At 39.4% G+C, this 12,469-nt stretch overlaps 1 protein-coding gene and 1 long non-coding RNA gene across 3 annotated transcripts in view; one reads left to right on the plus strand and one right to left on the minus strand.

The window, feature by feature from the left end:
* Positions 1-225: 225 nt before the first annotated feature.
* Positions 226-3,371, minus strand: LOC122233431. The gene is made up of 3 exons (XR_006210976.1): positions 2,758-3,371; positions 1,153-1,216; positions 226-509 (listed from the first exon to the last, which is right to left on the minus strand). It is a non-coding gene; the product is annotated as an uncharacterized LOC122233431 (long non-coding RNA).
* A 34-nt stretch (positions 3,372-3,405) lies between these two features.
* CROT (carnitine O-octanoyltransferase) overlaps positions 3,406-12,469 on the plus strand; it is a 47,855-nt gene continuing 38,791 nt past the window's right edge. The window contains exons 1-4 of one of the 2 annotated variants that reach the window (XM_007076764.3): positions 3,406-3,491; positions 4,148-4,199; positions 7,300-7,435; positions 10,673-10,797. In XM_007076764.3, the coding sequence (XP_007076826.1) occupies positions 7,321-7,435; positions 10,673-10,797 (240 nt within the window). In that variant the 5' untranslated portion in view covers positions 3,406-3,491; positions 4,148-4,199; positions 7,300-7,320. Of the gene's footprint in view, positions 3,560-4,147; positions 4,200-7,299; positions 7,436-10,672; positions 10,798-12,469 lie in introns of both variants that reach the window. The other variant, XM_007076765.3, reaches the window with a different exon arrangement.

Raw genomic sequence — 12,469 nt, forward strand, 5'->3', positions numbered from 1 at the left:
ACACTATGTCTTCCATATGTTCATTTTACACACTGGGATGAAAGTCAAGATCTATCCTATAGATTAGAGCTATTTATATGTTATTTCATTACTTCTTAGTGACAGGTAGTGACATAGTAAGCAGGCTATGTCTGAGGACCCAAAGGGGGTCTTATAGGACTGGAGGGTCCTTGGCTTTGTACAGGATAGAAATCAAATATGAGCCGGGAAGAAGTGAGAGCAGAGTTTAATGAATAACCTAAGTGATAGCACAGAACAGATAGAATACCCCAGATGGAGTGTCTGGGAGGCTCAGAAAAGAAGTGAGTTTCTCCACTGCTTGGGATTAGGGCTTTATGTTGGAAAGGGGTCCAGGGCATGGGTTCCTTCACGAATCCAGGGTAGGGTCCAATCAAAGGTGAGTGTCAGGTGAACAATAGGTGTTATTCCACAAATCACCGAAGGAAGGGGCTGTTGGCACCAGTGTCCGCTGAGGTTTGTTCTTAAGATGCTATCAGGTATATGGGGGCCTAGGACGAAACTCAGAATGATTAACTTTCTTGTTTCCCCCTTGGAATGTAAACATAATTAGCTTCTTTGGTTTACTCAGATGCAAGACGAAATATAAAACATGAGCAAATGGGCCTAGCAGACAAACAGCACAGATGGACCTTTTCTAAAATGGATCTCCTTTGGGGTACCTGGGTGGCTCAGTCGGTTGATCCTCAGACTTTGGCTCAGGTCATGATCTTATGGTTCATGAGTTCAAGCCCCACGTCAGGCTCTGTGCTGATGGCTCAGAGCCCGGAGCCTGCTTCAGATTCCATGTCTCCCTCTCTCTCTGCCCCTCCCCGGCTTGTACTCTGTCTCTGTCTCTCAAAAATAAACAAACATTAAAAAAAAATTAAAAAATAAAATAAATCGGATTCCCTTCAGTTTCCCCATCACATTAGAGTTACAAGTCTTAGCAGTAAGCTAGTTGTACTTACTGGACTCGTCTCTAAGGGCTTTTTCTATTTGTAGCATAGTGAGAAAGACCTATGCAGGACTAAAAATGAAAGATCTTTTATGGCAACTTAAAAAAACTTATTATCACCACTTATAGTACTTACAAGTTTTTCTGCAGCAAAATATTTTGATTCACAATCAGTTCTTAATCTTGGTAAAACTTACTGTTATCAATGTACTTCATGTGCCTGAAACATCTTCCTCACCAGCCAGTATCTTCCATATCACTCTAAGAAATGCAAACCAGTTAGAATTTAACTTGAACAGAACATAATCTGGAGTCTGCCATTAAAGTATTTATTATGCATTTTGAAGAAAAATCACTTATATGCTTTTAAGGATTATTAGTACATATGCTTATCAGTATATTTTAAAATCTTCTTAAAAAGGTTTATTTTTTTATTTTTAAAACTTTTTCTTAAGGTTTATGTATTTTTGAGAGAGAGTCAGAGCACAAGCAGGGAAGGAGCACAGAGAGAGGGAGACACTGAATCCGAAGGAGGCTCCAGGCTCTAAGCTGTCAGCATAGAGCCCGATGTAGGGCTCGAACCCACAAACTGCAAGATCATGACCTGAGCTGAAGTTGGATGCTTAATCGACTGAGCCACCCAGGCACCCCAACATTTATTTATTTTTGAAAAAGAGAGCACGTGCGCATGGCACAGACGGAGATAGAGATCCCAAGCAGGCTCCATGCTGACAGCGCAGGGCACCCATGTGGGGCTCCATGTCAGGAACCATACAATCATGACCTTAGTTGGGTGCTTAACTGACTGAGCCACCCAAGTGGCTCCTCAGTATATTTTAAGCTTACATTTTTTCCCTGCACACTCAAGTGTCCATTCCTGTCATTTTCATTCAGTCCATCTTTTTCCACCTTTCAAGAATCCAGGAATCTTTACAGAAATAACTTGTTTCCCCATAAGTCACAAGAGTAGGAGAAAGATAGTGAAGAGACCCTAACTTCTGTGCCATCAAAAGGCATTAAATAAGCATAAATTTTTCAAGAGGTGCCAAGACTCATCAGGAAGAAGAAAAAAGTACGATGAAGGCTTTTGAGCAGCTTTCTATTACTTTATTATTCTGTGTGAGAATACTATCTTATAAGCCAATTGTAACATTATCCAGAACACAACATTTACATACTGTGAGAAATAGTCTTTATGACAACTTCAGAAACAACTACTACAAATTTACAACTCCTATTCGAAACCTGCTTGACCTGATATAGTTCAGAATTCAGAACTTTTATTAGAAAGGTGTGTCTGTCATATATTATGCAACACCTTCAGCAAGGGCTGGAGCTGCACCATAATCACACACATTAACAGTTCTGCAGGAAATTTAGGAATATTCAAACCAAGTGAATATTCAGCTATACATAGCTTCAGTTCCATTCACTTCAGATTTAACTACCAGGGAGTTAGGAAAGACAGATAAAGGATTGAGACCTCCATTGATATGTTAATTAGAAACTCAGTTCTTTATATTGGATATTTAGTTCAGAGCCAGGGTAAAAGATTGGTCTTTGCTTCCACACAAATGAAACAATGTATTTAAAATGAAAATTCGAACAGTATATTTTGTTTCAGGAGGTAAATGTAAAATAGACTGGCCTGTTTAACCAAGTTAATCACATTGCGATCTTCTTGAACTCGTCTAGCTCTATTTTGGTTGAAAACTCTATTTTTTGGCGCAATAGTTAAAAAAAAAAAAACATCAGATCAACCCCAAGCTTGCAGGGTAAGCTTCCCTTGGGGCTTCACCGACCTTGGACATCATGTAGAATTGTAGACGGGTAGGGAAGCCAGGGATGCTGCAGAGTGCTTGAAGCATTATCTTCGCTGGGCAAACTTCAGTCTCAGTGTATAGAAAAAGAGATTAAGCAGATATCTGTGTGGTCACTACTCTCTTGCCAAGACACAGGGTGAACAAGATTCCTTTAAAAAGCAATGGTATAAATTATTGCTTGAGGGTTGCAAAAAGAGTCGCACTGTTAAGGGGAAGGAGCGGCTGGCAAGACAGAGCTGGGGCTAGAAGAGGCAGGTAAACAGGGCGCCGAGTCTTGCACAAACTGGACCAAGATTGAGTCTGAGGCATCAGTTACTACGTCAGTCCCAGGGTTGTGTGCCTGCGTAGGCGGAGGGCTGCCTGCCCGGAGTCTCCCGCTGTATCCCTGGCCCGGGCGCTGGGCTCCACCTGCTGAAAGCAGTCAACCGCTGTCCGGCAGGGCTGGGGCCATTTCTCTGGCGTCGGGGAAGCCCCTCCCAGCCCCGCAGCCTGGAACCCAGCCTCCGGCAGAGGACGCCCGAGTGAGATTGGGCTGGGTCCTATCAGAGCGCAGGCCCGGCTCGTCCCAGGCCTCAAGTACGGGGCGGGACCCTCGCGGCTTTCCATCCAATCTTCGTTCGCCGGTGCCTGCGGGGCGGGACCCTCGCGGCTTTCCGTTTAATTCCTGCTCCTCGGGGGCCGCGGGTCGCGGCCGAGGAGGTGAAGGGCAAGCGGTGAGGACCAGTAGGCCCGATGGGGCAGCGCTCCCTCTCTCCCCAGCCCGTGGAGATGGTGGGGAAAAGTTAAGTTGCGTAGAACAGAGTTCCATAGCGTGGAACGGCGGAAGTGCTCGGACTCGGCGGGAGTGTCGTGTAGTCCGGCAGCTCGCCTGCCGCGGTCGTAGAAGTACCCCCGAGGTTGGGCCGCCGGGTGGTGCCGTAGCGCTGCTTATTTGGATTTCTCTCACTTGGTGGCCTCCTGAGTGTGCGGAGCAACTTTTGGTGTGGTGGGAGAAGTCTGAGCTCTCCTCGCTCTGCACTTCTGTATCTACACCCAAGCTTTAAGCTTGTCGCCCTGCGTCTGGGCGGGGGCCCCAGATACCGGGCACCGGCAGCACTTTGTCTCTTGAGTGTGGTTGTCCAAAACCTGGTGAATCCCGTAACAATTGTTCGCCAGCTGTCTGGTAGATGGACTCTTTTGAGTGCGTGCTCTGATTCCCAACAGTTTTAAGTCTTAGGGCTTCATAGTCTGCAGATTTTTTGTCTTCCATTTTCTTAAGCCAGTTTTTGGTAAAAATTTCCATGTTCCCTCCCGCCCCCGGCGGTTGTCACGCTAGTTTCTTGCTTCCCACAGTCACCAGCCTAGTTCAAACCCCTGTGTTCTCAAACAGGATGGTTGCAGCGGCCTCCTGGAAGTCCTAACCAGTTCATCTTCGTGTACCGGTATGTGGCAATTTATTTTTTTACTTGCTGTTCCCGATTCTCTTTTCCAATCCGTGTTTACATTTTATTGCCCCCAGGAAGCCATCCTGTAATTAAATCCAGTGTCATGATTTTTCTTAATGCGTATGTAGGTTCTTTTAGACTTCATCTTTGTAGTTGAACATTCAAAACAGTCCTTGCTGAAAAAATCTCCTAATTCATATTTTCACTGTGTACGTTTTGGTGAGTTAAGACCATATAGGTATGGGATTGGTAGTCTTGGTATCATTTTTCTAGTGTCCATTAAGTACTAAGGGAGGTAGGTATACAGAGAATAGCTTATCTTTTCTACGTATGTGTATTAGATTCTTATTGCTGCCATAACAATTTACCATAAACTTAGTTAAAAAAACAAAACAAAACAAACCACACAAAATCACAAAGTGGTTATCTCACAGCTTCTATAGGTCTGAAGTCCAGGTAGTTTTATCTGGGTACTCTGCTTAGCACCTCACAAAGCCGAAATAAAGGTTTCTCTAGTCCTGGGCTCTGGTCTGGAGGCCCTGAGGAAGAATCCACCTCTAGGCTAAGTGAAGGTGCAAAATTTATTTTCTTGCAGGTGTACTAGGGCCGAGGACCCGATTTCCTTCCTAGGCTCCAGCTGGGGGCTTTGTCAGTTCCGTAAGACCACCTGTATGTTCATTGCCAGACAGCACCTTCAATCCTTTTCATGCTTTTAATCCCCCTGACTCATCTACAGCCAACTGCTGGAGTAAGCTTTCTGCTCTTGAGGGCTCAAATGATTAGACCCACCTGGATAATCTAAGGTCACCTGTGCTGTGTAAGACAACATGATCACAGTCATGGAAGTGATGATCTCATTATATTCACAAGTTCTGGAGAGTGTAGGGGTGAAATCATGGGAGCCATTCCTAGAAATTCTGCCTAGCATAACATGGTTGTCTCAACTAGATTGCTTTATTTTTACTTTTTTTATTTGTTTTATTTTTTTTTAACACTTTTTTAAATGTTTATTCTTTGAGAGAGAGAGAGACAGCACATAAGCAGGAGAGGGGCAGAGAGACAAGAGACACAGAATCTGAAGAAGACTCCAGGCTCTGAGCTGTCAGCACAGAGCCCAACACGGGGCTCGAACTCACGAACCGGCAGATCATGCCTTGAGCTAAAGTCGGACGCTTAACCGACTGAGCCACTCACTCGGGTGCCCCAGATTGCTTTATTTTTATGATGTGTGTTTTTGTTTTTTATTTTAAGTTTATTTAGAGATTGCGTGCCAGCAAGGGAGGGGAAGAGAGAGAGAAAGAGAGAATATCCTAAGCAGATTTCTTGGTGTCTATGCAGAGCCCGACACGGGGCTTGAACCCACGAATTGTGAGACCGTGATCTGAGCCGAAATCAAGAATCAGACTCTTAACCGACTGAGCCACCTAGGCGCCCCTGTGACGTGTTTTTGCAGTCATTTAAAAACAATCCTGGAGGCACCTGGCTGGCTCTGTAGAGCATCTGACTCTTGATCCTAGAGTTGCAAGTTCAAGCCCCAATTGGGTATGGAGCCTATTTAAGAATGATAATAAAAATAAATAAAACAATCCTAACAACAACTCTTTCTGATTGTATGATTATCCTCTCTACAGATAAGGGAATTTGGTTCAAGTCAGTTGCCCAGAGGCTCATGACTAGAAAGTGGTAGAGTTGGCATATGGACCCATGCCTACATTTCCGTTAAGTCTAAAGCTAATGATGGTGGATGGTCAAAATAAAGTGCAAAGTCATTAGATAGCAAGAAGCTATTAAATGGGAGGTCTTTGTTGTACCTTACTTCTGGATTATATCTTTTTATTAGCGCTGTAGGTTGAACTGTTTTAGCCTAACAAAGCTTGATGACATGAATGACAGTGTTTTCACATACATCTAGAGGGTGGAGGCTAGGGGTAATAGGAAGATTCTGTCAATACATGGTGTCTGTAAGCAGTTGAGGTGTCTGTAAGGTGCTGCTTCCATTGGTCATACCTGTTAGTGAGGAGAGAAAGCACAGGGAGAACACATGTAGTTAGTCCTTTATAGGGGCATGACCTGGAGGTGACACATTTCAAAGTCATACTGAGCTCCAAGGCAGGGTAGGAGATAAAGCTGTGTGGCTTTATACCCAGTTGAAAGTCAGGATTCTGTTAAGAAAAAAAAAAAAAAAAAAAAAAGGAAACAGTTAATATTGGCTGATAACAGTCTCTGCCACACCCTTGCTTTTGATAATGTTTTATTCTTTAACCTATGAGTGGAATATTTTATTTGGTTTGCTGTCAGTTTTTAAAAAGATTTGAAAGCACAGATAATTCTTAAGGTTCCTTGATTTCTCAGTTGCTATTAAAGACTTTGAGAAACTTAGTTTTCCTTTTAACATTTGTATACCTCATTCACATTTTGGATTAGTTTGATTTCTCTGATGAAAATTAATAAATTTGTTCAAGATTGCTGGGGATACTTGAAGTCATTCTGGGTAGGCTTCAAACCATCTGCATGCGGTTACAACAGCTTGTCGTATGATTGATGAATTCTGTAATATTCTACAAGTCCACAGCTGGATGAATCTTCTGCTTTTCATACTAGGCTCTTGGGAGTGCTCACCTTCCACCCAGCATAACTTGCTACACATCTGAATTCTCCCTACCCATTTAGAGCTCCTGTGGGTTCTCTTACCTGTCTCTAGTAGCTTTTAAGGGGAAGATTGGAATCAAACAGATCTTGACCTTACTAGAGTTGGTAAATTGTCTTTTGAGTTTTGGTTTCTTGGTATGTAAAATGTCAGTGAATGCCAAAAGGCAGAGATAATAGGAAGATTAGATAAGGTCTTCTATGATACCGTAGTACTTGGCAAATAGTAGGTACTGACTCTGAGCTCCACCTCTTGGAATCTACATGTTTTTTTGTTTTTGTTTTTTTTGTTTTTTAACTGATTTTCTCACTCTGACAAGTTTATGACTTCTGTAAGGACTAGAACAAAGTTCTGTATATACTGTGGTCTCTAGATAATGATTTATTGCATTGGAACTAGCATATATAAGAATATTTATGAGATTGAAATTGTGAGGGCTTTTTTCTTTAGTTTTCCTGTTGTGATTGCATCATGGAAAATCACTTGGCTAAATCAACTGAAGAACGAACATTTCAATACCAGGATTCTCTTCCATCTCTGCCTGTTCCTTCACTTGAAGAATCATTAAAAAAATATCTTGAATCAGGTATGTATGTTTGTAATCTTTTCGTATGTATTATATTATTAGTAATGTAGGAAACTATGAAATTACTAGAAGTTGATGGGGGTGTAATTGTTTTTTCCTTGAGACTCATGGTAATGTATCCTTAAAATGTGCAGAACTTTTTTGTCTTTATTTCTCAAGTTACTTTTTCCATAGTTTGAAAAGCCAGATAGTATTTTTAGGTTTATAATAAAAAGTAGCAGGCCTCTGCCTCATTCTCTACTCCCACCCCCAAATCCCACTCCCTCAGGAAAGCATTTTCAAATATTTTCTCAGTTTTTTGATATTGTTTATCTCCAGATATCTTCTATTTCCAGATTTAAAGTAACATGTTTATACTACTATTTCTTTTTTTTTTTTAGTTTTAGATATTATAAATTTGTTGGTAAAAAGATGTGGATTTAGCTCTTTCACACCTTTTACCTTTCCACTCTTCACGCTCAGCATATATGCAGTCCAACATATCCACGTTTTCCTTTTCATTCTCTCAATATAGTTGTACAGAATCACCATTTGGGATTAAATGATTAAATTAGTATTCACTTGATTGAACTCCAGGTTTTACCTCATTTAAATCAGTATGTACCTGTGTTACTTTACCTGATCATTTAGGGTTTATGATTATGCAGTCAATCACACTGTGCTTTGGTTACCTTTTTGCTGTTTTTTTTGTTTGATTTTGCCTCATTTTTCATTTGCTTACTTTGCTTTGTATCCTTAACTAATTCACTCCCAAACACTTCAATACACTGAAAACCCTTATGTACATTATATATAACACATATATGTGTATGTACCTATACATATATTAAACACATAAGCTATTCTCTGAGTTTCATTTCTTGGAGACATCCCTCCTAGGGCCCTCTGCCCTCTTCCTTCAATCAGCATATTTTTCTTAAGTTGGTTGATAGCTGTTCTCTGGGGACTTTCTTTCCCCCATTATCCTAGCAGTTTGCTTCACCTCTCCCTCCTTTATTGGATTCTCTGGTTCCTGTCTTTTTCTTCCTCTTTTCACTTATATTTGTGAAGTACATCTTTAGTAGCTACTTGAGAAAAGAATTTCTGGGGAAAAAAAGAATGTGAGACCTAAAAATTTATTCTACCCTCATATCTGATTGTTTGGCTGAATATAGAATATTCTGGGTTGGAAATGATTTTTCTTAGGAGTTTTGAAGGTACTGTCTGTTCTCTTGAGAGGTCTAATGCCATTCTGTTTGATTCTTCATATGTGGCCTGTTTTTTACTTTACAGATGTGTTTGGAAACCTTTTTATCCCTACCATTTTGATTGTTTCCATGTCCCTTAGTGTGTAGATTTTTTTTTCTCATTTATTTCTCTGAATACACAGTAGGTTCTTTTAAGTTGAAAAATTCAAGTTACTCAGTTTGAGGAAATTTGAAAAATAGTGTTTCTTGAATAGTTTTCTCCTTTGTTTTCCCTCTCTTTCTGGAATTCGTAGTAATTGGATCTGGGGCATTCTGGACTAAGCTTTTAATTAAAAAATGATTTCCCTTATTATTAGTGCCTTTCCCTTCCTGGGAAAGGGTCTGTTTATTGTTTGGGACCACCAATCCTATTTTTGCTTATTCTGCCTTTGACTGTCATGCGAGAGGCTTTCCTCAAATATCAGAAAATTTGTAGTCTTCATATTTGAGAGTTAGACCCTAAAAAGCCGATTGAAAGCTCTATATGTGTGGGTAGGGATTTGGTGACCAGTGGGCCTTCTAGTGACTCTTGTTGCAGAGATCTAGCAGTTCCATTGGGACCATGCCCAGACCTAAGTAATAATTTTTCTTGGACTGATCTGTTTCCCCAAAGAGTCCTCTTTTGTTTAGAAGGCATTAGCCTGATTTCTAGTGTTTTGGGAACTAAGTAGGGGAAGGAGGCTGGAGGGGTCATTGTTCTGGGTGTACCCTTTCATCATAATCTCTTTTTTTCAATATGACTTAGGAGCCATGTATTCTGTTTGTCAATTTTTCCTAAGAATAAACCTCTAGATTTCTGCTGGCATTGGTAGGAAGTTGCCTGGCTTTCTAGAGTGGAGAAAGATCTACAGGAGACCTGTTTTCAGCCACTTTTTGCCCCCCCCCCTTGAAAGTCCATTTGCCTAGAATTCTTGAACCTTTCTGGGATTCTACTGCAGGAATTGACTTGCTTCTTGGTTTGCACCTAACCTTAACCTTGTATCTTCCTCCCTTCCGCTGTCTAGGCTTTAGACAGGCTTTCTCCATTCTACAAAGTCCCCATTTTCTCATGTGTTTTCTAATTTGTAAAATGTTAGCTTAACTGGTCTGCTGTCCTCTCCTTCCATATTCTTGGTCCTTATAGGTTTTTGCCTTTTTAATTACCGTGATTTTACTGAATTCTAGGAGGTTTGGAGATAAATGTATGCATTTGGTTCACTTTGTTGAGCTGAAAGCCCTTGATGTTCTTTAAGTTTCTTCTTTTCTCTTTTTCCTCAGGTACTTTTATCTGGGAATTCAAGTTTCTTTTGTAAAAATTTTAATGATTATTCACTGTTTTTGATTATACATTTCACTTGGACTGTTGCTAAATACAGCTGTTTAAATTGACTTTAAGATAGTACGTGGAAGAGACAGAATCATAAAAAAGGAAGATATTAATGTCCTTTGCTAATTTGCTTTTCTCGGTAGCAAATTTTCAGAACAATTGGTTTTCATTTTCATGGGCTAAAATCCTGTTTTTTATTTGTTTTTGTTTTGTGTGTGTGTATGTATTTGGAAGGAAACTGTTATTAGCTCTGGCTCTGGGCTGGAGGCAGGCTTTACACTTAAATTTACGTACATATTGCACTTACGTACATGATGTTCAAGGCTCTGCTTGAACATTAGTGGAAGGAGATTTTAATTTCTCTTATTCATGGCTAAACAGGATTAACTTTTCTGTTGGACTAATAGCTAGATGATAGTTCTATCTTTATCTTTTTAATTCTCATCATCCAGAATAATTTTAAAATAGTTTTTCAGAAAAAGGTTATCAGATTACCCAGTATCCACTGTTTTATTTTTCACCTCATTTTGCATTGTTGCTTTTCAGCTATTTTTATGTTGTAAACTCTGTCATAATTTATTGGACTGCTGTAGTAATTAATGCATTTATAATTGTTTTACGTAATTGAGTCTCAAGGTTTATGTAATAATGTGAGTTTATGGCACATGATGTCTAAGTATTTTAATGCATATTTTATCTTTATAGTAAAGCCATTTGCAAATAAAGAAGAATATAAAAAAACTGAAGAAATTGTCCAAAAATTTCAAGATGGTATTGGAAGAAAATTGCACCAGAAATTACTTGAAAGGGCAAAAGGAAAAAGAAATTGGGTATTTGTGTTATTGTACTTATAATTAGAAAATTGATGATGCTTGAATGAAAAATAAAAATGTTTTATTTAAATAGCTTTCAATTTAAAATTATTAGTGTAAATATCCTTGCAGTCGTTGTTGTAATCATCCAGAAGAATGAGGGAATTGTTTAACTCTAGGAGTTTTAAGTGTTGTGTGTGAACTTTTCTTTTACCACATGGAGAACTTGTTAAAATGCAGACTTCCTGGGGCCAGTGATTCTGATTCAGTATCTCTAGAATGGGGGCCCAGAAGTCCTTATTTTAACTTTCCATGTGGTCCTGGTGGAGGTGATATGCAGACCCTGCTTTGAGAGAAACATTTTGTTCAGGTAATCCTAGCCTGAAAAAAATAGACATGCCACATAGGTGGCATACAAATACTTAAATATTGCATGGGAGAGAAAGGGCCATTACAAAGTTGGAGTGGAGAATGGTTTTGAGTATTATATGTTGGAATTAGGTAGATTGAGGGGGAGATGTTGATACAGTCATTACTGAGGCAGTGCATAATTTTCTTTAAGGAATCTTGGGCTTCTTCAGCTTAACTACTCTGCTTCTGTAGTGTGAACCAGAGATTAGGTTTTCATAATTTAAAAAAATTGCCAGGGTGCCTGGGTGGTTCAGTTGGTTAAGCTTCTGGCTTTGGCTCAGGTCGTGATCTCGCAGTTTGTGGGTTTGAGCCCTGTATTGGGCTTTGTGCTGACAGCTGAGAACGTGGAGCCTGCTTCAAATTCTGTGGCTCTCTCTCTTTCTGCCCATCAATGACTCGTGCTGTCTCATAAACATTAAAAAAAATTGCCTTAATCTAGAAATAATGATTGTAACTGTATTTAAGCTTTAGAAATAAAAAGCAAGTTGATCTTTCCATTAGTCATTGATAACTATGAAGGAGTAATAGAATTTTATACTTTGAGATTTCTTTCTTCACAGTCTTGAGACTTGAGCAATTTTAATTGAATCAGGGTAAGGTAAGAAGTCTGTATCCTTTTTGGTTACTTCCTTTTCTGAATGATTATAGTTTATAACATCCATTTCTTAAAAAATAACTCCAGATAATTTGATGAGATCTGCATATCTGCCTGAAATTTAGTTGCATATTATAAAAGAAGGACACAGAAAGCACTGAAAATTCTGAATTAGTTTTATGTGTACTGAAAAGGTTTCATATTTCTGATTTAGCACTGCAGTTTTTGCTTGGAAAAGGAAAATTGCAAATGTCTTACTAGTTGTTATAATTGAGGATTTGTTAAATATTTATTATACCCAAAGTACTCTGGGAAAACTCACCTAAGGACTTCGGTGTTGTGACTTCAGTATTATCTATCTGAAGGTGACTTTTCAGTGCTTTCTTGTTGCCTGTTTTTGGTAATGTAATTATAATTAAGATCCTATAGTTCCAGAAGAAAGAAATGATCATAATACCATTTTTCAATATCTGTGATAATTTAAAACAAGAAAGTGTGTTTTTATTTTTTAATTTATCATTTTTTTAAAAAGAGCTTACTGAGGTAAAATTGACTTAAAGTCCATTGTCCGTGTACAATTTGATGTGGGTAAGTAAATGTGTTTTTAAGTGTTAAAGAGTAAAGAGAAAAGAACAAATACAGCTTTTGTTTTTTTGGTTTTCTTTGGCAGCAATTATACATTCA

The sequence above is a fragment of the Panthera tigris genome, chromosome A2 (assembly GCF_018350195.1).
Source record: "Panthera tigris isolate Pti1 chromosome A2, P.tigris_Pti1_mat1.1, whole genome shotgun sequence".
NCBI classification, from domain to species: Eukaryota; Metazoa; Chordata; class Mammalia; order Carnivora; family Felidae; genus Panthera; species Panthera tigris.